The 25,427-nt window shown below is 44.2% G+C and overlaps 1 protein-coding gene across 4 annotated transcripts in view; it reads left to right on the top strand.

Moving 5' to 3' along the window:
* The window catches only part of COL11A1 (collagen type XI alpha 1 chain), a 257,537-nt gene that overhangs the window by 65,345 nt on the left and 166,765 nt on the right, over positions 1 to 25,427 (top strand). For all 4 annotated transcript variants that reach the window (XM_081916017.1, XM_081916015.1, XM_081916016.1 and 1 more), the window contains exon 5: positions 14,279 to 14,407. In XM_081916017.1, coding sequence (XP_081772143.1) covers positions 14,279 to 14,407 — 129 coding nt within the window. The remainder of the gene's footprint in view (positions 1 to 14,278; positions 14,408 to 25,427) is intronic.

Below are 25,427 nucleotides of genomic sequence, written 5' to 3'. Positions count from 1 at the left end.
TTCCAGGGACTAATTAGGCTTGCACTTACGCAATTCTTTATGCCTGTTGGTTATTGCAGGGAAGTTCCCCTGCATGGCATTTACCATGGAGAATATTTTTTTCCCCTGGAACTATTAGGGCTACACCTGATGGAATGATATTTAGCTTGAGAACCTCAAGAGCTTATCAAAATAAGCACCTAGACTTCTGGCATGTGCAAAGTTCCAGCTGAGCCAAGCTTCTTTGTAACAATGCATTTCTTTTTTAAATAAAGATGCATCTGTGGAGGGCAGTTTTATTAATAGCTATAACTAAGGGCAAAAAAGGGGAACATGTTTAGAAGCAATATACCTTGGGCTACCAGATGCTGGGAACAAATAATATGTGAGGGCTGCTTTCTCCATGGTCTTCCTGGAAGGCTCATTGTAAGGATTTGTTTGATACTGGAACAGACGGACCTTTGGTCTAAACCAGCATAGTTGGACTTGTGTGTATAGAGCAAAATAAAAATAAACTAATGAAGGTCAATTAGTGGAAAATTGTTGGACTAATGTTTAGTCTCTGCAAATGGGTTTCCTCCCCTTCCCCGGTGCTAATAAGAAATAATGTCATTCATCTTTTGCCTAAGGCAAAATCCCCGCTGCCCAGTTTAGTGACGTCAGGTTTTCATTTGTGAGCAAAAAAAGCTTTCTCGGTCATCTAAATAAACACTGTATTTATTTACACCCCATGTGCTTTGGGAAGTAAATACACATCTTTTCATAAGATCTGGTTGTTGCTATGTTCTGATTAGGGAATCTGTGGCCTATGTGGTTCACTCCCACCTAATACCTCTTGCTAGTTTGCGGTTCAGTAATGCCATTGGGACCAATTATTTGTATATGGGAGTACTTGGAGATTTCCCATTGGTCAAGACCTGGAACAGTCGTTTCCTTTCATTGTAGGCTGGGAGATTCCATCTATAAAGTGTATAGCCTGTCTGGGAATCTCGGGAAGAGAAAACTCCCCCAGGCAATTGCTCTAACTTTGTCAAAAAGTTAGAAAGAAGCAATAATTAAATAAACCTGGAACAACAGAAACATAACTTCCTCTGAGTTCTTAATGGGAGGGTTGCTCTTAATTATATCTTTACATTCCTGTGTGTAATCATACCTGACCACGACAATAAGCTATCATAGAGGGAAATAAAGACACATAGGTGTGGATGAAGTATTGGATCAATTTTTAAAAATACGAACTCATAGGAATTGAAGCAACTAACTTGTCCAATTTTGAGCTTTCTTTTAGGAAGACTCCAAAGACACCTTTGATTTTCCAGTAAATATATATACAACCTGAGCCCATGATGGAGGGACTCACAGCTGATGCCCTTAATAGGGTCATGGTTTTCCCATAGCCACAGCCTAAGATTCAAACACAAATCAAACATGCTTCAAAATGTGGCTCTGACCCTCTTTCCAGCTTGCTGACTTTAACAGACTGGACTCGGAGAAACCTCCAAGGATTCACTCTGATAGCTCAGTTGGTTAGAGCATGGTGCTGATAACATCAAGGTTGCAGGTTTGATTCCCATAAGGGGCAGCTGCATATTGGTTGGACTAGATGATTCTCAGGGTCCCTTCCAACCCTACATTTCTATTATTGAGGCCTCATCCACACTTAACTTTTGCCCCCTACTTTCTAGGTACAGGTCCACACATTTCCAGTCCACATCTAAACAGTTTCCCTCCCCTTCCACTTTCTCCAGGAAACCTGCTTTTTAACACTCAATGAGAACAAATGGCAATTCGGGTTTTCCATGGATCGCTGAGAGTGTGAAAGAGTAGGTTTTGTGGGGGGGGAGGTAGGGGGGCAAAGGTAGAAGAAGAGCCCTTTGGTCTTACTTCCCACTTCTTCTGATCACAAGTTACATCCATTTCCCGCAGTCTCTGCAACACCTGCTTCTCATTTGAACCCAGCTTCTGGGGTTAAAGTATCAAGTGCCTGGTGTCAGTGATTTCTATAGCGGGCAGAGAAAGTTTTGGTTTCATCACATATTGCTTTCCCAGCATTTGAGAAAGCTGGCAGGTGCTTGGTGTAAAAAATGTCTTTCTGCAGTTATTGTCTGCAGCAGACTTTGGGCAGAGGGATAGATTGTATTAAACGGCTGCTGGAAATCTTCAGTCCCCTAGCGATTTTGCAGGAAGATTAGATGAATTCTGCAGCAGGTTATTCCAAATTCTATAGTAATGATATCCAGGCTGTCTAGACTGCTGTTATTTTCAGTCTATGGTTTTAATGTCAACCAACTAATTAGAAGCACTTGGCACTTACCCAGCCTTTTTTATTTGAATCAGTGGAGATTCTGCTGTTAGGAGAATAGTTTGATTAAGCACCTTGGACTCCTGATACTTAGCCAGAGCATGAACATAGAACCTACCAGTGTTGTTCTCCAACTGCTTCCAGATGCATGGCTCATTGCTCTTCGGCTATAAGCTAAATGTGGAACTGCAACTCGCTTTCCTCATGGTAAAGGGATATTGATGATACTGGATGTTCATTCTGCAATGTTCTGCCCACATCAGTGGGTCTGGCATAGCTGCTGTAGGAATGTTACATTTTCCTGACCTGAGCGGTCATTTTGAAGGGGTAGAGACACTGAAATCATTCTTTTTAAAAAAGAAGGAATAAAAGAAAGAAATCAGTTCCTTTATTTAATTAAGCATGATTGCTCAGTGCTACCCATGGAATGCAAAAAACAAAATGTTTTAATGTTTGTTTTAGATTGGAAGTTGTGCTTTAAAAGCATGAGGTGTGCTTGTTGTTTAGTCGTTTAGTCATGTCCGAGTCTTCGTGACCCCATGGACCAGAGCACACCAGGCACTCCTGTCTTCCACTGCCTCCCGCAGTTTGGTCAAGCTCATGCTGATAGCTTTGAGAACACTATCCAACCATCTCGTCCTCTGTCATCCCCTTCTCCTTGTGCCCTCCATCTTTCCCAGGGAGTCTTCTCTTCTCATGAGATGGCCAAAGTATTGGAGCCCCAGCTTCAGGATCTGTCCTTCCAGTGAGCACTCAGGGCTGATTTCCTTCAGAATGGATAGGTTGGATCTTCTTGCAGTTCATGGGACTCTCAAGAGTCTCCTCCAGCACCACACAGCCCTAATTCTTAGTAGAAATATGCATCCTTGTCATCTCCCCCCATTCATTCCAGTCCTCTGGAGCAAAGTATCCCCCAAAGTGTGGTACATGTACCCCCTTTCCTCCCGCCCCGGGCAGCTCTGCCATCTGCTTGCCCCTCAGAGCCAACGTGCCACGAGGGGCTGGGCCTTGACAGTGACAGCTTCTCCTCCTCCTTCCTCACTCTCCATCAGCCACTATGAGCTGTCCGAGGGAGGAGGCTGGCAGCAGTGGCCATGGAGAGGTCATGGGATGCTTCCTTGCTGCAGCCTCTGCTTGGGAGAAACACAGGCTCCGGCCTGAACTCAGTGGTGGCAGCACTGGCGAGGGAATAGGGACTTTCTGGGATCAAATGAGACGCTGGGTTGGCTTTCGTAATTCCAGGACTATCTCTGTAAAATTGGGACCCTTGGTGGGTATGAGACAAATATAATGTCTTCCTTTAATCTTGCCTTCCTCAAGCTAACAATGTCCATTCCTCATAGGACTTGCTTTCCAGACCACTTCCTGGTCACCCTTATCTGCACGTTCTCCGGTTTGTTAATGTACAAATCAGACATACACCCTCAAAGAGATACACTCGTATGCACCATCTCCTGGCTCATAGAAGGTGTTTGTTTTTTCTGAGGAGGTTTTGTGGCCTGCATTATTGCTGGGGGAGAGCATTATTGCTGACCTAAAAGCCTGAACTGGGGGGGGGGTGACAAAATGGTCTGCCATTTGCACCGATAGTAAACACAATTGCTGGATAAAGTTTGGAGCCACTCCAGAAGTAGAGGCGACGAGGAATGTTGTAAGGATAAATAGAGACAGCACAGGAGCAATCAGCTAACAACCAACATTATTTCCACCTTTACCAGGTCCTGAAGCCTCAGGATGTGACCCTTGCAGTTCTGCTTGAATGTGGATACTTATTAACACAGTTTCCCATTTCTTCGGTCCCAGTGCTGGCAGAAGGGAGGGTCTGGAAGTTGCGGCCAGGGAAACAGCAGCAGCTTTAAGTAATTTTCTACATGTGGTGCCAAACCGTAACAAGACCCTGTGTGCTTCTTGCAAACACATGGTCCAAGCGAGAGCCAGCCCTTGCCAGAAATCCACAGCTTTAAGTGCAGCGCACAGCAAAACTCCAGCGTCGAGGCGGCCCAGCCTCAACAGGCTTTCACAAATACAACTGCCTAACTAAACAGAAAGTGATCGCCAGGCTATTCCCCCTGGGAATACACCCAACAGCTGCCTCGGTGCAGATGCTGACGGATATGAGCATCTCAAGCACGAGAACAAGGCCTCAGCAGGCAGGCAGAGCTATGGAGTCCTTCAGGGTCCTTGCTTTTTTCACCCAAGACAAAGAGCATGGAGTGAAGCTGGCCAGGATCCAAAAGTATCAGAGGGGAGAGAGAGGGAGAGAGCCCTACCTACAAGAAGCTGTTCTGTTCCTAGGCAAATAAGAACTTTCTTCTTCTTTTTTTAACTTCTTCCCCTCACTCCTGCCCTCTGAGTTTTCACTGAAGAGGGAAGCAAAATTAGAAGCAGCAGAACGAGTTAAAGGGATCATTTTAGGAAGTCCTTTTTTTTTTGCTTCCCTCTTCTGGGCTCATTGATACCTTGCAGATTTTGGAACATCCATTGAGCAGCAATGATTCCCCAAAGGTTGGAGTCTTACCCTTGTTTATTTTCCAAACTTAGTGCAGTTCTATTGAAATCCGCTGAAGAAAAACGTTCTGAAGTTTCTTACCTTTCCATTTCCCCCCTGGAACTTCTAGTTATATTCGAAGTGTGCCAGGTTTCCCATCATCATTACTTTTTCCTTAAGTTTCTCTGGAAAATGGCAAGACTTCAGATACATCTATCCTCCATATAAAAAACAGAGATATATACACCCCATATTTCTTGTGTGCATCCATTTTCCATTGTGGGACTTGAGCGAGCTGGGCAGCCTCGTATTTTAGCAGCACAGAAGAGAAAAAGGGGTCAAAGGTAGTGGCAGAAAGAAGGAGAGACAGGGGTGGCAGAAAGAGAGAAAAGAGTCAGAGGCGAATTTTGTGTGACTGTTAAGTTGTGGGTGAACATATCAGATGACACAGCGATTCTTCAAACAGCTCTTGTTTAATCACAGAACAGAACTGAATTGAAGGGTTCAGCCAGCCTGCTTATATAGAGCTCCACTACAATGCAACTGTAACAACTTTCTGTAACTATCCAATCACTGAACGCCACTTTCAATCCCTTATTTGCATATGTGGACCTGAGTGAAAACTATCTACAGCATCCCCCCTGCTGGCCCAGGGTGAAAACTTCAGTACATAACAGTGACTGGTTTTGCCACACTGAGTGCTGACACAGAGGGCGGTGAAGAGCTTCACAACTGAACTGAGCAGAACGGAAGGTGAGGGAAGGGGGGGCACCACATTTTGGGCTTGCACAGTGTGCCACTGAAATTTTAAAGATCAGTGTCTGCCCATTTTGTCTCTGGCCCCACCCACAGCCAGCTTAAGGGTTCCAACCCATTGCCCAAAGGGGATGCGACACTTGAGAGAAAAGACCCTCCAAATGTCCCTGTTTTCCAGGCAAAATTTCAACACCTGGTGCTGCCTCAATACAGCTGCATGCTTCAGTCACTGGGCTCCTTTGAAAATGGCTTCTTCATACGAACCATGAAGTGACCTCTCCAGAAAATGGAGCTACTCTTCTTTTATTATCTCTGCGCCTGTGATATGCTGAGTGACGTGGCTGCTGTTAGGCAGTTGAATGCACATATGTACTCTCTTTCCCTCCCTCTCCCCCCCATCTGTGTGGCCCCAGGTGCTGGCAACCCACCCTACGTCACTGTCAAAGAGCTAGGTAAACTTTAAAATGAAACTACTGGGGATAATAATATCCATGAAATCAAAGGATCATTGTGGGTTTTGGAACTGAATTAAATGGATTGCTTGCAAACAGAGATGTCTTGCATCTTTATTCATATTTACCATGGCTGTCACTTAGTTAAGGAAATGCCAGCCCGTTCATAAAATCTGTAAATACAGAAAAAAATACAGAAAAAAATAGTTCTGCAAAAGATGGGGGAGCAATTATTTGATGTGGGGAGTTTCAAATGTGCAAACTGGGCGTAGTCAAAGCCCCCCCCCCAATCACTGTTGGGAAAAATCCTCTGTCCTTCATATTCTCCCAAGGAGAAGTTCCCATCTGGCCATTCCTGTGTTGAACAAGCCCTCGGCTGCCTGCTACCCCTTCCCCTAGCTAAGAATTTGTCTGTGCTTTGAGGAAGCAGGGAAGGATAGCTAATCTGGCATTTTAAACCACAGATCAATCACTTGAAACGTCCCTCAAGGCTTTTTAGAAAACTAAACCTGCACGTAACCAGGCATGCCAATTTATTATTGGGGCCTTGATTGGGTGTGAGCAATATCTCTAGTCACAGCAGACATCATCTTAAGAGAAGGCGTCTCTCCTTCTCTCACACACAGCATTTTCCAGCTACAGCTTTTATAACCTACTTGCATTTTAAAGAAAGATATGTTTATTTTTAAGAAGCGCAGCAGCTGCTTAGTTAAATAGTATTAGTAAACCTGAATAGTTCTCAATCAATCCATCTGATAAATTTACTAATTGCTAGTAGTTGCTTGGAGGGACGCGGGTGTCGCTGTGGGTTAAACCACAGAGCCTAGGACTTGCCGATCAGAAGGTCGGCAGTTTGAATCCCCGCGACGGGGTGAGCTCCCGTTGCTCGGTCCCTGCTCCTGCCAACCTAGCAGTTTGAAAGCACGTCAAAGTGCAAGTAGATAAATAGCTACCACTCTGGTAGGAAGGTAAACGGTGTTTCTGTGCACTGCTCTGGTTTGCCAGAAGCAGCTTAGTCATGCTGGCCACATGACCCGGAAGCTGTACGCCGGCTCCCTCGGCCAATAAAGGGAGATGAGCGCCGCAACCCCAGAGTCGGTCACAACTGGACCTAATGCTCAGGGGCCCTTTACCTTTACATTTAGTAGTTGCTTGTATCTCTGATAGGAATCATAGAATCAGGGACCACGAGGGTCATCTAGTCCAACCCCCTGCAATGCAGGTATCTTTCACCCCATGTGGGGCTCAAACCCACAACCCTGGGATTAAGAATCTTGTGCTCTACTGACTGAGCTATCCAGGCTCAACACTTTAGTGGTTCCACCCAGGAGATCCTGTTTGATTTAGATTCCATGTATTTTGAAAGGCGGCCTTGTATCATGTTAGAACAGGCATAGCCAACGTAGATGTTTTGAATTACAATTCCCACCATCTCTAACCATTGGCGATACTGCCTGGGTCTGATAGGACAACATCTGAAGGTCTGCAAGTTCTGGAGGCCACCGCTTTGATTATCCCTGTTCTGTGTATGAAAAATAAGTGAAACACCCAAATTCCAGGAGAAATATTCCAGAACAATGAATACATAGAGACAGCGGTAATATATATATAGAGAGAGACTTATACTTCCAGTTTAGCATATATTCAAGGCTAAGCAAGTAGTTGTTTTAAACGAAATAAAAAAAGAAAATAGTTTGCATGGTTATAATTGAAGCAGTTCAATGAAGTGGGGAAGGACATAGCTGTTAATTATTATTTGCTGGTATTTAATTTTACTGTTTACTACTATAGTTAGTCTAATGGATTATATTGCTTCATTTGATAAAAGTCATTTATTTTAAAGTTACTGTGACTTTTTTGTATCGGATCAGATTGTTATTACATGTTTCAACTTTGCTGTTGTTGTTTCTTCAGCTTGTAAACAGCCTTCATTATAGTAATAGAGGATGGCGGTATACAAACTAAAAGTGAAATGAGCAATGAAACAAAATGTCTGTACAGGCAGGGCTCCTTCGTGCAAGAGCAGATTCTGGTCTGCAGATTCCCACTCGTGTAGGGAAACTCTTGGTGTGGACACCAGTATGAGCACAGAACTGCCTCACTTGTTGACTGAGCGAACAAATAGTGGATGGTGCTAGCAAGCAGGTCTAGTCCATATAGCCTCGTCGCATGCACCCAAAGGCATAATTTATTATTTGTACCCCGCCCATCTGGCTGGGTTTCCCCAGCCACTCTGGGCAGCTTCCAACAAAGATTAAAAATACATTAAATTGTCACACATTAAAAACTTTCCTGAACAGGACTGCCTTCAGATGTCTTCTAAATGTCAGGTAGTTGTTTATTTCCTTGACATCTGATGGGAGGGTGTTCCACAGGGCGGGCGCCACTACCAAGAAGGCCCTCTGCCTGGTTCCCTGTAGCTTTGCTTCTTGCAGTGAGGGAACCGCCAGAAGGCCCTCGGAGCTGGACCTCAGTGTCTGGGCTGAAAGATGGGGGTGGAGACGCTCCTTCAGATATACTTGGCCAAGGCCATTTAGGGCTTTATAGCTCAATACCAACACTTTGAATTGTCCTCAGAAACATACTGGGAGCCTATGTAGGTCTTTCAAGACCGGTGTTATGTGGTCTCGGTGGCCGCCCCCAGTCACCGGTCTAGCTGCCACATTCTGGATTAGTTGCAGTTTCCGGGTCACCTTCATACAAATTAAGAGACCGTGTTTGTTCAGCATTATAGACATATTTTTGCTGAAAAGTCTAAATCAGCTGTCCGCATGGGGCAGAGGAATATAGACCAGGAGCCTCAGACCCTCCAGGTGTCCCTATTTTCCAGAGATGTCCCTGATTTCCAAATGCCACCCCAGTTTCTGATTTGATCCCAGAACATCCCGCTTTTCCTTAGGACATCCCTATTTTCATCCGAGAATGGTTGGAGGGTATGGTAGGGTTAGTATTTACATCAGATAAATGTTGGGGGATATGGAGTTACCTGAGCCATCTGAAGGCAGCCCTGCATAGGAAGTTTTGTTAATGTTTAATTGTGTTTTATATGTGCTGGAAGGCACCCATAGTGGCAACCTGGTCAGATGGGTGGGGTCTAAAAGTTCTTATTGTTTTTACAGTGGTATCTCAGGTTAAGTACTTAATTTGTTCTGGAGGTCCGTTCTTAACCTGAAACTGTTCTTAACCTGAGGTACCACTTTATCTAATGGAGCCTCCCGCTGTCAGTGCGCAGCTGCTGTGCAATTTCTGTTCTCATCCTGAAGCAAAGTTCTTAACCCGAGGTACTATTTCTGGGTTAGCAGAGTCTGTAACATGAAGCGTCTGTAACCTGAAGCATATGTAACCCGAGGTACCACTGTATTATGGAATAGGATGCCCCTGTTTTCATTGGTGAAATGTTGGAGGGTATGGAGTCTCACAATGCAAAATTTCAATACCCTCCAAGTGTCCCGTTTTCCAGGGACAATCCCAGAATTATGAAAGCTTTCCCGGCTTCTGATTTGATCCCGGAATGTCCCTGTTTCCCCCGCCAGTGCTGTTTCTGCCATGCTAAGGGAGGAGGGTAAGCTGGCGCTTGCCCTGAGCGGCTGTTAGGGAGCATCTTCTGGCCTCTCCAATGTCTCTACATGGCCACCGCTCCCTTGGAAAGCTTGTAGCGGCTGCTGGAGAGTGGGCAAGGAGGAGGAGAGGTTGTGGTAGCTGAGCTGAAGCCGAACCTTGCTCCCTTTCATCCTGCCCAGAGAGGCTGCGGGCAAGGCCTCTCAGGGCAGGATGAAAGGGAGCAGAGTGCAAGCAGTCTTGATTCCCCCCTTTTTTAATGCTTTGTGCATCCATGTCTAAACTTTGCCCTTTCTAAAAATTATCTATCGGTGTGTGTTTTCTTTTTTTGTAAATCCACAAAGAATAAGATAAAATTGGGATTAAAACATTCTCTCAGGACTGGTGGAGGATGTGTGTGCTCGGGGCCGGATATAGGTTTGATGAGGCCCTAAGCTACTGAAGGTAATGGGACCCTTTAGATGTCCAGCTGTCCTTTGTCAACAACAAATTGTCACTGTTTTTTGTGTTGAACATATGCTATATAGTAATTTAAGGACCTAATAGGTATCTAAATCCATTTGCATATGTTGCCATGCAACCAGTCCATGCAGAATGTAGGCACCCTATATATAGAAATGAGCAAACCAGTGATATTTTAGGGAGCAGGCCAGCAGGCGGGGCCCATTACTTACATCACAGCAGCCTACGCAACACAAAGCACTGTTGCTGTATGTAGGTTTTATTTCATTTGTTTTTTATCTTATATTTTGGAAATGTACATCCAGTTGTTTTTTTCCTTTAAATTTTTTGGGGGGCCCAAGAGAGTGTGGGGCCCTAAGCTATAGCTTGTTTAGCTTATACGTAAATCCAGCACTGTGTGTGCTGCGTCACCTTGGTGAGGTGGTGGCGGCGTTTGCCCTTCTTCTGACAGGAAATTCTCTGTGGGACAAAATAATGGGGGGGTCAGGGAGGGCCAGTTGGTGAGGGGGAGTGAGACACGCCCCTATTTTCATCTGAAGGGTGGGTATGAAGTTCTGCCGGTGGTGTTATTTTTGTGACTGCCTCTTCGCTGTGGGCACCATCGCTTGGCGCCATGAAGGGAACTCATTCAGACTCCTCCGTGAGCTGGAAGAATGTGCGTGGCTCACAGTGCACAGCTGCAACCCCACCAGCTACACATTTCGTCAGGAAAGGGGCCCCACATTGACCCAGGTGTAGCAAGAGTCTCTCAGCACAGGAGGGGCTTTGAGCGAACCTCCCTGTTGTTGCTGAGGGATGAGAATGTGTGTGTGAACCTGCACATAGGGTTGCACATACTTTACATGCTGGCTTCAATGCTAGCAGAGCGATGTGTCCTGAATCGTGCCCCCTAGGAATTTCAGATTAGTTCCCAATGAATAAAAATTCAAGCAGCCCGCAAAAGAAAGGGCAGGGATCGCAGCTTACAACCCCCTTCCCCTCCTCCTCCTCCTCCTCCTCCTCCTTTCAAAATAAAGAGGGAGAAAATGTTCAAGCAGAGGCTTGTAGCTTTTCCAGTTCAGTTCATGTATATTTCTGAAGCTGTATGTGAATGTGAAGGAAGGGGTGGGGGGAAGAATGATCGTGTTAAAAGTCATCACTTTGGAACAGCTGAAGCAGTATTCATAAGCAAACATAATTAAAGTCAAGGAATCTTAAGCGTGACTGTAAAGTACTGTCTGTTGCTTCTGGATGATTATTAGATTATAAAACATCCGAATGGGGGAAAGGGTAATAGGAATAACTGTGAGTCAATTGCACCAGTGTAAGTAAAATAAGATTAAAGCATTAGTCTTCTATGCGCTCGATTAACAAGAGGATTAAATACAGAACAAATCATAATAATAGCCCAGGGGTTGATTTCTTCATTGCTTTTCTGGTGTTGTAGCGAAGCTAAGTCTGTTTTTAATATGCAAGTAAAAATTTCATTAATATTCCCACAACATGCAGTGGAAGTGTCAGTCATTATCGCAACTTTTTAAAAGCGTGTTGAAAGCAGGTTGAAGGAGGGTTTTTTCCTTCTGGTGTCTGCATGCATCCTATCTCCGCTCCCTTTCAGCCACATTTCGATTCAGAATGTTGGACTTCTGCACACCATTGCAAGCAAAACTACGTCCAGCTCTCTTAAAAATTATTCTCTTTCTCTAGCCTAACTTGTGATAGGTGGTTGGTTGCTGTTGTGACCACAGTCCAACACTGAACTTAATGCACTGAAGCCAGTTGTTGACAGTGATGCAGTCCCTGCCTTGCTTTATCATTTAATTTTGATTTATCATAGAATCACAGAGTTGTAGAATTGGAAGGGTCTTCAGACCTCAGAGGGCAGGTGTGCATGTCTAAATTCCTCCACATGATGGCTACATGACCACACAGAGAAAGGTTAATGTGAAGAGGGCTTTGCATGTGGCATATTGGCAGCTATTACTAGGATCACAGGTTCTGGCACACTACTAGGGTGGCTGACTCACTACGGATTAATGCACACCAATGCACAAGACATGGGATTGATGGTAAGGTAGGTGGGGAGAGTGGGATTGTACATGGTGTACAAGTCTACACTGGGCATCATGGGTGTGCCCAGGCACATCCTAATGTTTTTTAAAAAATATCTAGTATCAAGGGAACTAATGGGGGGAGAGAGGGGGGGCAGAAGAAAATTGCTGGAATGGATATGAAATCTGCAACTTTTGCCTGGCTCTGGAAGTGGCACTGGGGTGATTCACTCCAGCTATGGTAGCAAGGGAGGAGGAGAGTCCCTTTTCCCCAGCAAAAGCTGCAGATCCATTCCAGCCTTTTTCTTCTGCCTGCATTTGTCTCTTTCTTATGGCTTTGTTGCCTATATATATATATATATATATATATATATATATATATATATATGGATCAGGGGCTACGTTTGGGGTGCACAAACAAGGAGGAGTCATACTGCCCACAGCACTCCAGATCTACTCTGCCACTAATCAGTTTGGCACAGGTCTTTTTCTCTGCAGCAGAATTCTCCTGTTTTGACTTACTGACTTCTCGTATTATGGCTGTTTTGTTAGCTTTTTGCCTTTTTACCTTTTGCTTGTCCTTACAGTGGTACCTCTGGATGTGAACGGGATCTGTTCCAGAGCCCCGTTCGCATCCTGAGTAGAACGTAACACGCGATTGCACGTTTCGCCGCTTCTGCGCATGCGCGCAACATCATTTTGAGGGCATGCATGAGCGGCGAAACCCGGAAGTAATGCGTTCTGTTACTTCCGGGTCGCCGCGGAGCATAAGCTGAAAACGCTCAACCTGAAACATATTTAACCTGAGGTATGATTCGATTTGTCTGTCTTGTCATCCTGCCCCCTTCCTTCTTTGAAATGAACAAAAACAGACAAACAAACTTGTGAACACACCCTAAATAAATTTGTGGCTGCTGTGTATATGCCGTATTTTTTGCTCTATAAGACTCCCTTTTTCCCTCCTAAAAAGTAAGGGGAAATGTGTGTGCGTCTTATGGAGCGAATGCAGGCTGCGCAGCTATCCCAGAAGCCAGAACAGCAAGAGGGATTGCAGTGATCCCTCTTGCTGTTCTGGCTTCTGGGATTCAGAATATTTTTTTTCTTTTTTTCCTCCTCCAAAAACTAGGTGCGTCTTATGGTCTGGTGCGTCTTATAGAGCGAAAAATACGGTAGTCAAAAACCCTGGAAATGAGGGGTTGAAAGCATTCATTTCTTTTCAACAGGATTAGGAGGTTTTTGTATGATTTCAGTTCAAAATATTTCATTTCAAAATACTGGACCAGAAAAGGGGAAGGAACAGGGCAAACGGGCTTGTATGTGCTCTGCCAGTGCACACATGGGTCAGGGACACAACCCCTGCACAAAACGGCTGTTGCCTGTACTCATTTTCCTTGCCTGGAAAACTGGAATATTTAACTATTTATTTTCAATTCTTTTCATTTTCTAATTTCATTTTGTGTGTGTATTATGTTATTATTCGTTATTTGCTGTTTCTCCAAAATAAGAATATGTTTCAACCCAAGTGAACCCAGCAGATTTTAACAGGAAGAAGAGAAGCTTAATTCTTCTGAAAAATTGGGGTTAATTTTTTCTTTCTTTCAGGTGAATATGCTTAACTGTTTCTCCTTGAAGTTAGTGGGATTTAGGCATCGCTCGTTTAACCACTTATCTGAGACGGAGCCCCACTGAACTTAGTAGGCCTTATTTCTGAGTAGGCATATATAGGATTGTGCTGTTTGATGTGCCTGACTTTGGTGGAGTCGTGCCGTCAGCTATTAAATATGCTGCTGCAGTTTCTTTAAAATCCAGTTTGAATACTTAAAAAAATGTAATTGCTTAAACTTCAAACTCTCCACATGCCCAAAGAGTCAGCCATCAAAAATGCCTCGCCTCTCATCCCAGTTGAGTGGCATTGTTACCATTTATCAAATCACAAGAAGACAGCAGCAGCCTACGTACATCCACTTTGTACATAAAGGCTTAAACATTTGGCTCTTGCCACAAAAAGATTTCACCTCCCAATAAAACACCTATTTGTACACAGCGAAACCCATTAACAAGTCATGTTGAAGCCATAATAGACAAATATAAATTACTCCGATAAATTAATGGGCTCTGCAGAATAATTAAACCTCTGTTCGATGCATCTTACTTAACCAGGCTTGTTTTGCAGAGAAGAAGGATTCCTTTTCATTACTCCCTGTGACCTGCAAGAGTTGCTAATTTATAATCTTCTTATGTTTCCCGGCAGGGTGATATCCAGCAGCTGTTGATTGTCGGCGATCCCAGAGCAGCCTATGACTATTGTGAACATTATAGCCCAGACTGTGGTTCCCCTGTGCCCAATGCTCCTCAAGCTCAGGAACCTCAGGTTGATGAGGTGAGTAATGAGTCATGTTCTTCTAGATTTATTGCGCATTTAACTGGTATGCTGGGTTCATGCTATCGGAGAGTTTGTTTACAGTGAAAGATAATGCCTTCCTTACTAATACATGTGCTTAGCCATCTGTCTCAAATGCTCAGACACATGTTTTAACATTTCTTTCTATAGATTGTTTCTAAAAGAACAGTGATACATCATTAGTTCCATGGAAGAGTACGGTTCTGTTCACCTATATCACTAAAGACATTTAATCTTGAGTAATACCTTTCTTTTTCATTAGCTAAAGTAGGTGTACATTCACTATCCTCATGCCCTAGACAGAGGTGCTGGGTTGCCACCAAGATTGTGTGTATGTGTATCATGCATTGCACATGTGTGACACCATGCATGTGACATGCTTTGCCCGATGTCCCCCACACCGTGAAGGCCAGACTGGTGAGTCCTAGCATAAGGTTTTTACAAGAATGTTTATTCGACTATGCCCAGGACCACCTAAGAACCACCTTTCTGAAAGCCTTTGTGTTCTGACAGTGGCTTCCATGGCTTCCCATATAGTACAGTCATACCTTGGTTTTCGAACCGTTTGGTTCTCGAACGTTTTGGCTCCCGAACGATCAAAACCCGGAAGTGACTGTTCCGGTTTTCTAACATTCTTTTGGAAGCCAAATGTCCGACAGGAGCTTCCTGCAGCCAATCAGAAGCCGCGCTTTGGTTTTTGAATGCTTTGGAAATCGAACGGACTTCCGGAATGGATTCTGTTTGACTTCCAAGGTACAATTGTACTTAACCACTCTTGTTTAGAAGGTGAAATGCTTGTGTTTTCCAGCTGCCTAGCCATCAATTATTATGATTATTTGTCTCGAGAGACGCAAAACTGATCCTTCGCATTTTCCCAACATGAATTTCAACACAATTTATTAAGCAGGAATTAGAAGTGGCCTGTGAGGTGCTGGGATGGGTAGATATTAGCCACTGCTGTTGAGAGGGAAGAGAGCTTGGATCCTTTCCAGTGAGCAACATGAGGCAGTGGGTGGCTGGGAGCATGCATACTTGACCTCAGAATAAGATATGATGGGGCTACCACAATTAGTGCCTTTATGCCGGGATATGACCTCAGTCCACCTCTAACACATAAGCAGCCATTGGCATATGGCAATGGGACCTCTATTCTCTTGCTGCACTGCTGTTGGTTGTCGCTGTGTTTTGCCTCTCTGAATGCAGCGAGGCTGGAAGGGAGCACAATATCCTTGTACCTACGGGACTGCCTCTCCTGGTATGTCCCACAGAGGAACTTACGGTCTTCAAACAAAAACATATTGGAGGTCCCAGACCACAGAGAGGTTAGGCTGGCCTCAACTAGAGCCAGGGCATTTTTGGCTGTAGCTCCAATCTGGTGGAACACTCTGTCATAAGAGACTAGGGCCCTGCAGGACCTGACATCTTTCTGCAGGGCCTGCAAGACAGAGCTGTTCCACCAGGCCTTTGGCCAGGGCACAGCCTGACCCCCTCCTTTGGCAATCTTCACAGAATGCTAGCCCAATGGTTGCCATTAATTTGATTTGAATTAATTTTATAATGAAATAATTTTAGAATGTTGTATTATTTTATTGTTGTTAGCCGCCCTGAGCCCGGCTTCGGCTGGGGAGGGCGGGATATAAATAAAGAGTTGTTATTATTATTATTATTATTATTATTATTATTATTATCCATGAAACCTCTGTAATTTCCATGGTGCATTTTGAAGAACTGGGAGCAAGAGCTTGCCAGGTGCTGGATTACTTCAGTTGCACAAACGGCCACAGATTGCTTGGACAGAAATTTGTGGTGGCTTGGAAGGGCTAACAAAGAGTACACCAAATGCTTTCCTCCTCCCCAGCCTCACAGGGCTTTAAGAAATGGTAGGGCCATCACTGCATTCGCAGCCCTGCCATGCATGTAAGCTGGAGTAGAAGGGTGGGGTGGGGTAGGGGTTGCAGGCAGATAGCCATGCCAGCCTGTAGCTGGAGCAGTGATTAGGCCTGTATCAGGCTTAGTGCCAACAGGCCTGCCAACAGGATTTTCTGGGGCCAGTATACTGTACGTAGATCGGGCTCTATGCTGCACTTGCGTAAAATTTGTACAGACTTTGTCCCATGCCTTTTGCAGATGGGGAGGGGGAATGTCCAACCAACAGAATATTCACGTAATTGTAGTTCCATATCTCAAAAGGCATGCTCTGTTTAATATCTACCTGCCACATTAAAAATGAGAGGCTTGCTTTCCCCTAAATCAGCGTTTTTCAACCTGTGGGTCCCCAGATGTTGTTGAACTACAACTCCCATCCATAGCTGTCAACCTCCCCCTTTTTTGGTGGGAAATTCCCTTATTCCAGCGCCGTTTCCCGCTGCTATTCCGGATTGTTAGATATCCCATAGACTGTCCCCGGGACAGGTGAGGCTGCTGATCCCTTATTTTTGAGGCTGCTGATCCCTTATTTTCAAATCTGAAAGCTGACAGCTATGCTCCCATCACTCATAGAATCATAGAATCATAGAGTTGGAAGAGACCACAAGGGCCATCGAGTCCAACCCCCTGCCAAGCAGAAAACACCATCAGAGCACTCCTGACATATGGTTGTCAAGCCTCTGCTTAAAGACCTCCAAAGAAGGAGACTCCACCACACTCCTTGGCAGCAAATTCCACTGTCGAACAGCTCTTACTGTCAGGAAGTTCTTCCTAATGTTTAGGTGGAATCTTCTTTCTTGTAGTTTGGATCCATTGCTCCGTGTCCGCTTCTCTGGAGCAGCAGAAAACAACCTTTCTCCCTCCTCTATGTGACATCCTTTTATATATTTGAACATGGCGATCATATCACCCCTTAACCTCCTCTTCTCCAGGCTAAACATGCCCAGCTCCCTTAGCCGTTCCTCATAAGGCATCGTTTCCAGGCCTTTGACCATTTTGGTTGCCCTAGCTAGCAAGGCCAGAGCTCAGGGATGATGGGAGTTGTAGTCCAACAACATCTGGGGACCCACAGGTTGGGAACCGCAACAGAACTTGAGTTTCATGTCTTGTGAATATATAGGAGGGCCTTGCAGTCACCAGCAAGAATAGGATTTCTCTCCCCCTACCCCTGTATATGCAGCCTTGTGTATACCAGCTTTCTTGCAGAATGCATCTCTCAGCCAAGCAAGAGAGCAGTGCTCTGCTTTTGGATTTTGCCATGGGGCAGTGAATGCCTGATTCAAGGCATTCTGACTTCCCCCAAATGTCCCTTAGCATTTTCTCACTTCTTCAAACAGACACATTGCTACCGCCACTGCTTGGTAGGCATGGAAACATCCCACTTCGAGCTGTGGGCTGCCGCACCTACTCATGCAGCAATGTTTCAGCCTTGCTCTGGTCTTGTACACAACCACAGGGCTCAAATTTTGCAGCTCGAATGTACAATTCTGATCTTCCCAAGATGTGGCCCTGGGCTTGGAGAATTGCAAAAGAAAACAAAAAAACCCATACCACAAACATAGTAAATACTTTAGTAAAAGAAAATTAGCATCTGTAATGCAATGTTGTGGTGTGAATGCTTCTGTCCATTCCATCCTCTGCCTGACGTTTTCACTTACCCCACCATTCTGTGGCTGGTGAGCATGCTCATTCTTCTTTAGATTGTTTTGGGTTATTATAGTTGTATTATATATATATATATTATTCTTGCAAACTTTGAACTTTCTCTAGGCATGCAGGTGTCTCTGCCTTGTTTATTAGTAGCCTTGTTTTGGCTGCAGTCCTGTTGGCACTCACCAGCTGAGTTTACTGAGCTGTGCACATGCAGCAATTGGTAGAGTCTGCGTCCGAGTGATGGCTTTCTATACAGTGACCATGGTAGTGACTGAGAATGCACTGGGAAACCCGTTGGCTGAGACTTTCATTGGGGCAATCTTCATCAAAAAGGGGAAAAAAAGCCCTTGTGAATACCACAACATCTGAAGGAGTTGGCCTTGGCTATCTTTTGGCTTGGTCAGTGTTCAAGTGCTAGAAGAACATGAGGTCCTCATAGTGTGGAAAGAAGGTGAAAGGCAAGGAAGATGTTGGTGATGGAGAAAGGTCTCTACAGATGAAGGATGAGGGAGGAAATGAGAAAGAGGACCACTTGCTGCCTCGTAGAAAGCCAGACAATTGGTCCATGTAGCTCAGTATTATTAGCCATCTTCTGGAGCTTTCAGACAGGAGTTTTCACAAGTCCTGAACTAGAGTAGTCAGGATTGCAGCTGGGATCTTCTACAAGCAAGGAATAGGCACAACCACTAAGCTATGGCCATGCCCCATACGAGCCATTATAGTGGATAACTGAGATGGTATACTAAGGGGCTAATATACTAAGAGTCCTAGAGCCCACAAGCCAAATATTTACTTCTGCATTAATGGGATTGATGGTCCCCTTGTGGGCATATTAATGAGCTCCAGAATCACCTGAGGCTTATGAATCTCACTAGATTGCTGCATCTTTGCTTTTCACCTTACAGCTGATGCACGAAAATTATAAGCATGGTCACTTGTGCTTCTGTACATCTATGTGACGTGTGAATCTGATTGACGTGATCTGAAGGCTTTGTGTAATACCATTTGAGGAAGTACTGAGTGGAATTAATTGATAAAATTATTATTTGACTATTAATAAACAAGAAAAAAGTGAGTACAGTATAGAAAAATCCATGCTAATGACAGGCTGTCACACTGAGAATTAGGTTTATGCCTCATTAAGCTGCCAAAAATCTGGCGCAGATCTATGTACATTTCAAACATCACTGCATAAACCAGAGAAATTCTGGTTTGACAAGGAATTCAGGATAACCATTGCTATGTTTTTATTTTATTTTATATTGAATACAGTGGGACTTACCTCTGAGTAGACACTGTAAGGATCCCTTTAAAATAAAAGAATAAACACACCACATGTTTCCTTAAAAAATGGCTGGCTGCTAACACATTGTAGTGAAAGAATTTAAAGTGGATTTGTTACCTTTTCCTGCGAAATTATAGGAAGAGCTTTGTATGCCTTCATTTGGTGCAGGAATTTTATTTTCAGTATAAACAGGACTCCGTTTTTGCACCTACACATACACACCCACCATTTTTAAGTGTTCTCTGAGACGAGGAGGGGAGGAGAAAGGAAAACTGGGACGTTCTGGGATCAAATCAGAAACCGGGATGGCTTCTGTAATTCCGGGGCTGTCCCTGGAAAATCTGGACACTTGGAGGTTCTGACTGTGCCTTCAGACCTCAGTAAGGGCAGGATGCAAGAGGGGTGTGCAACTAGCAGGCATTTTATTTATTTTAACTATCATATTGGTCAACAGATTAGTAGCAGGACCGGCCTTTCCATGAGACAGACTGAGGTATCTGCCTCAGGTGGCAAATTCTGAGGGGCAAAAATGTGGCAAGAAATTTTGTGCCGTGTGATCTGTCCTGCAGCCCCCAAGCCAGTTGTTGTTCTAGGGTGTAGTGGAGAACTCTGCTTCATCCCCTGTGCTGAAGTAAGATTTGGTGCACAGAATGAGGAACGTGCCGTCCTGCCCTCTTTATCTCATTTATAGTATGGCAGCTGTGCAGCACACCCTACTTTTCCAGGTTAAAAGGAATCCTGCTCCTCATAATAATAATCTTTTGAATGACTGTGAGCCTCTCTTTCCCTTAGAAGCCTATTGAGGGGAAAATCTCAACATCGACTTTTGTAAATATTCCCTCTGCACTGTAAACTCAAGTGTGCTGAACTGTGTCCAGACAAATCACATTTCAGAAGCTGGAGATGGGGGGGGGGGCGGAGAGACCTATTTAGTCATGTACCCTCCTGGCCTATTCAAAGTTGGATTGTTCCCCGTAGAATATATTCTCTTGAGCCGTCCAGTCTGCTTCGAAAAGGCCTCATAGCAAAGGCCCTTCAGTTCTTTGCTTGGAACGGTATCCCACAGCCTCATAAATCTCACAGCCTGACTGGAGATGGAGAAATTGCTCCCAAATGGGAGCTCTGCTGCATTTGTTTTGGCCGGATCCCAACTGCAAGGATTATGCAAAAGAAATAAAAGAGATGCTTTTAAATGAAATACATTTTAGAAGAGAAGATCCAAGCGAAGCCCTAGCCGTACTCTCTTGAGGAACTCTGTGCATCATTTTATTTTATTTTTTTACGGTGCTAATTTGCTCGTCCCCCCCCCCTCCAAAGACTTGCTGACTTGCTAAATCTATGCTTCCTTTGAGACACAGATTGTATGAGGCACCGTTTTCATGTCTGGCATGCAGGATTTAGCTGTACCTGCAGGGCTGAAATCTGTAGAGATAATAAACTTTCTAGTTAGGAAAGCATTTTAGTGTGTTTCCCAGGGGCAATTAGAGTAATGAAACTCATAAATATTCCAGTAACCATTGATTTTGGTACAGTCCTTGAGAACTGACCTCTTCAATGCAGCTTTGCCTCAAATTATTTAACGTGATAAGGATTTTGCCTGAGAGTTGTGCCACCTGGAATAGCATGGAGGCAATCGGCTGAAAGGGCCCCTCTTTCAGAAACTTGCCTAAAGTCTGTGGCAAATACGAATAGGTGAATCCCATCAGTTTTGATCTAATTTTCGTTTGGTCTTACAAAAGTCTGCCTTCTGTCTTCTCTGTTATCTAGGACTTTGCACGCTGGATGACTTTATTCATAAATATGTGTTCCCGGGGCAGCCCAGTCATGATTCAGTCAGAACCCAAATCCATTGCTAATTCCAAACATTTCCAAAATTCAGTAGCATCTGCTATTTGCAACTTTCCCCCCCAAATATGGTCAAACCAGAACATTAGAAGAAGTCTGTAAAATTGCTGGTATGTAATTAGAGTGAGAGGGATATGCCATAGGCGCATGTTGCCCTTTGCTGTTACTCATTATGTATCCTCACATTCCCCAAGCTAGTGCTGGCCAGATGTTTTGGACTACAACTCCCATCATCCCTGATCATTCCTGATGCTGGCAGGGTCTGATAGGAGTTGTAGTCCAACCATGTGGAGGGCACCAGTTTGGAAAAGGCTGCCATAGACAGAAATAGCAGCTGTTTCTCCACCTAGGGTGATGGGTGGTTCAGTCTTTTTGAAGTCCATGCAACTTCTGCACATCTTTGCTTATAAGTCTCTCCTGACCCATTTCCATATTAATCTGTCATTATTATTATTATTATTATTATTATTATTATTATTATTAAAAAGCTGCACTAAAATTGCATTCCAATATGTATGCAAAAATGTATTTTCTATCAAAATACACATTTCTGCATGGATTTTGATACGTTTTGAGCCAAGAACTATGCCACAACACTCATAGAAGTGTGAAATCTGGTGGATGGCAACACTGCAATCTCCAAATTACTCTGAGATGTTTGGATCAGGTTGGTTAGGACTGGAATTTCCTAAGATCAGATACCTCAAGTATCCCCCACCATAGAAAATGGCAGAAAACAGAAGCATGCAACAATTAACTTTGAGCATGCCTTATCATTTATTTATTAATATGCTTGAATACTGCCTGTTATGTGGGCATTGCACAGTGCTGTACAGTAATATCATAAAGTGCAATGCAAAATATGCAAATGAAATTAAACTCAAGTTGAATGAAGCAATCAGGAAAATTACTTAAAATTCTACAACATCAACATCCAGCAAAGGGCACGGTGAACAAGATAGCCTTTAGGCAAGTGCTGAAATTGTATCCAAGTCAGTCCATGTCCTATTTCTGGGGGTGGTGGGGAGGTCATTCCAGAGTATGGTTGGCATCACAGAAAAGACCCTTTTCCTAGTTGTTCCTAGAGGGATATCTGCCGCTTGTCGCACAGCCAGGAGGACCGCTGATCTTGATCTTAGTGTCCAGGTAGGTCTGTGCAGGCAGCCTTATTATCACCCTCAAATTAAGCTTGTGTTTGTCATCTTGTGCTTTCTCTCCACCATAACCATAATCTAAGTAGCAAGCACTCTGTGTGGATGTACAGACATAACCCCCCCCCCAAACAAATTACACTAATTGCATGCTGCAAGACAACTCTCCCCTTCCTCACATGCTGTCACATCTTAGAGTTGCCATATGTCAGGGTAAACCCTGACATGTCCTATTTTGGGGGGCCAACATACTAATCCAGGCGGATTTTTACATTTTTAAGGAAATGTCTGGGTTTGTTGTCTGTGCCGCGCCTCTTTCCCTTGCTTAGACTAGCAGCGGCTCAAGCTGTCCTCTTTTTATATATGGCAATCCTATCACACATAGACTAGTATATAAAACCATTTTGAATTGTTTAGCAAATCCACAACCTTTAAAAAAACACCTTATATTAGATTGTCTTCTGTCTTAAGCATGTTTCTTATAAGAAACCTTTGCAAAAGCAAAGTCAAATCAGGAGTTCAGAATATTTTCCCTCTTGCAATACCCAGAAAATAATGCACTTTCAAAGCGAGAGAGGATACTTTTTCCACTTGGCATATTCCCTACCGTTCAGTCTCTTTTGAAGTTGGGAAGTGGTGCTCCCAAAATGAGGATTTAATGAAGAAACCAGTCCTTTCCATTGGGACTGCATGTTGATCAGGTTGTGTCATATAAATGTGCTTTTCTCTCTGGTAAAGAAAGCATGAGGTCACAATGGAAATATCGTGTTTCATCAAAGAATGCCAGGTTTTCTTCGTCCTGAAGTTTATATCAAAACGCCCATCCATGTGCAATACTCATCAGGACTGGAGCCCTACTAGGAACACATACGTAGCCTTATTGTAACTTCAGATGTTCCCCCCAAAAAAGTGACAGGAGAGGAAATACGTTTCCACCGTTCTGATGTCATGTTAGAAAAGGAAATCGCATGGAGGGTTTATGCAAATTGTTTCTGCAGCTGGAACTGGGACAGTTCCCTCCCCTTCAACTGTATTATTGGGAGTTACGCGGGAAGCATTGTACAACTTCCCTGCAATTCCTTTCCAGGATTTCAAACCCAATTTGGGGCAGTCATTTGTAATCCAGACTGAGCCTGATGTGTCTTCAAGCCTTGGTGCTTAGCGACGACATTTCTGTGTGTCAGACCTTGAGACCAAAGACTTGCTGTGGATTTTTTTTTGGCACACTACACTGCCACTGAGAAAGCAGGGAAGGCTCCTTTCCTGGCAAAAGAAAAAGGCTAAAGCTCATCTAGAATCATAGACATAGAGTTGGAAAGGGACCATGAGGACCATTTAGTGATTCTAGTCCAACCCCCTGCAATGCAGGGATATGCAGCTGTACCTTATGGCGATTGAGCCTGCAACTTTGGTCCTAACAGCACCATGCTCTAATCAACTGAGCTACCCATGAATGTGTCCAAGGATGTTGGGACCAAGGGAAATGCAAGTTTCCATGGCTCCTAATGTTTCTGAATGCACTAGTCATGGACACAGTCTGAAGTGCTGGTGAGCCACTGCCGTCAGTGTAGACCATGCTGAGCTAAATGGACCAAGGGTCTGATTCAGTATAAGGAAGCTTCCTGTGACTTTTTATTCAAAGATAACACCATGATGTTCTCCAGAAGTTGTGGACCCCATCTCCCAACAGCTGCAGCCTGTGTGGTCAACGGTAAGAGATGATGGGAGCTATAGGCTACATCATCACACTGGCCATCCCTGTTTCCAGTTCAACCTTGCCTGCAGTACCTGCTTAGAAATGCAATTTGTTTTAACAGAACATAGCGAGACAGCGCAAGGAAAGCACATTTATTATTTCCTACCTTCCCGCTAAATGCAAGTAAAAATGTCTTCCAAGGGAACTTTATAATGAAAGTCACAGTGCAAATTAATCTTAATGTAGGTGTGAGTTAATTTAGAATATTTGTTAATTAATATAGCATAATAAATACTGAATTAATATAAAAAATATAAACGTTCTGAATGTATTGTTAACTCACACCTGCAGTAAATATGAAAAAAAGAAACAACCTTGCTGTAAACAGCTCTGAGCCCACAGGCTGGAGTGGGAAAGAAATCAAATCATACAAATGAATACTAATTTTATCATGAATAATGAATAATATGGTCCTATCTCTTTCATATTTCTATCAACCTGGGAAATGGTTTTGGGCCCAGTTGTCACAAACAGCAGATGAGGTGGCAAACGTCATTCCAGACTCCATCTGAATTTCTATGGTTGAATGTTCCCCTCTGCAAAAAAACTCAACGTAGCAACAAAATCCCTGCACATAGACAACTAGGGGTTGGACTAGTTGGAGTAAGGCTAGGCTAGAACAGGTTCCTTTGACATCTAGTTTTCTATGGGCAGCAGAGGCAGATTCAGGGGAGCACAACTGGTTTGGTCACACTGGGAGCAGAGCATTGGAGGCACTGCAAGTGTTGCGTGGCGAGTTCCCGCCTCACCCCAGTAGAAATAAAGACACGAGACACCATTATTAAGGTTAATGAGCTAAAATTGGCCACAACTTTATTGATTACAGGTGATGAGCGGTATTGGCTTAGGCATTGGTCCTAATCTAATCAACTATCTAGTTTCAGTCTGTCTGCCTGAAGGCTGGGAAGGGTTAACCACCAGTAGGGGGAGTCCTACTGATGCACATCAACTAGGCATTCCCCTGGGGTCACCGCTCGGGGGCGTGCCTTGGGCCCTGGCCTCCATAGGCTTCGGATGGGGACATGCCCCTCGGAGTCCTTTACCGGACTACCCTTCAATAACCGGGGGAGGTGATGGCGCTCCTCCCCCCCCCATTCATCTATATAACAATACCTTGACCAATGCCTAACCGCCCCTTGAGCAAAGCTCACTGCCAATACCCTCAGACCTGTAACCAATCCCTAATCCCCACAGAAATGTCCGCCAGCTAAACATTGTTCCCCTCATTGGAAAGATGTACGCCATCCCCATGGTAGAGGGCCACCCTGCTGAATTGAATGTTTGGGTGGCCAGTGAAATTTGAAACCCCAAGATCTTCCACTGCAGGCAGCATTCATTCATCTATCTTATGAATTCCAGCATGTGAGTCCTCCCACTTACAGC

The sequence above is a fragment of the Podarcis melisellensis genome, assembly GCF_964234715.1.
Source record: "Podarcis melisellensis genome assembly, chromosome: 6".
In the NCBI taxonomy this organism is placed as follows: domain Eukaryota; kingdom Metazoa; phylum Chordata; class Lepidosauria; order Squamata; family Lacertidae; genus Podarcis; species Podarcis melisellensis.
This window is presented reverse-complemented; position numbering and strand designations above follow the sequence as displayed.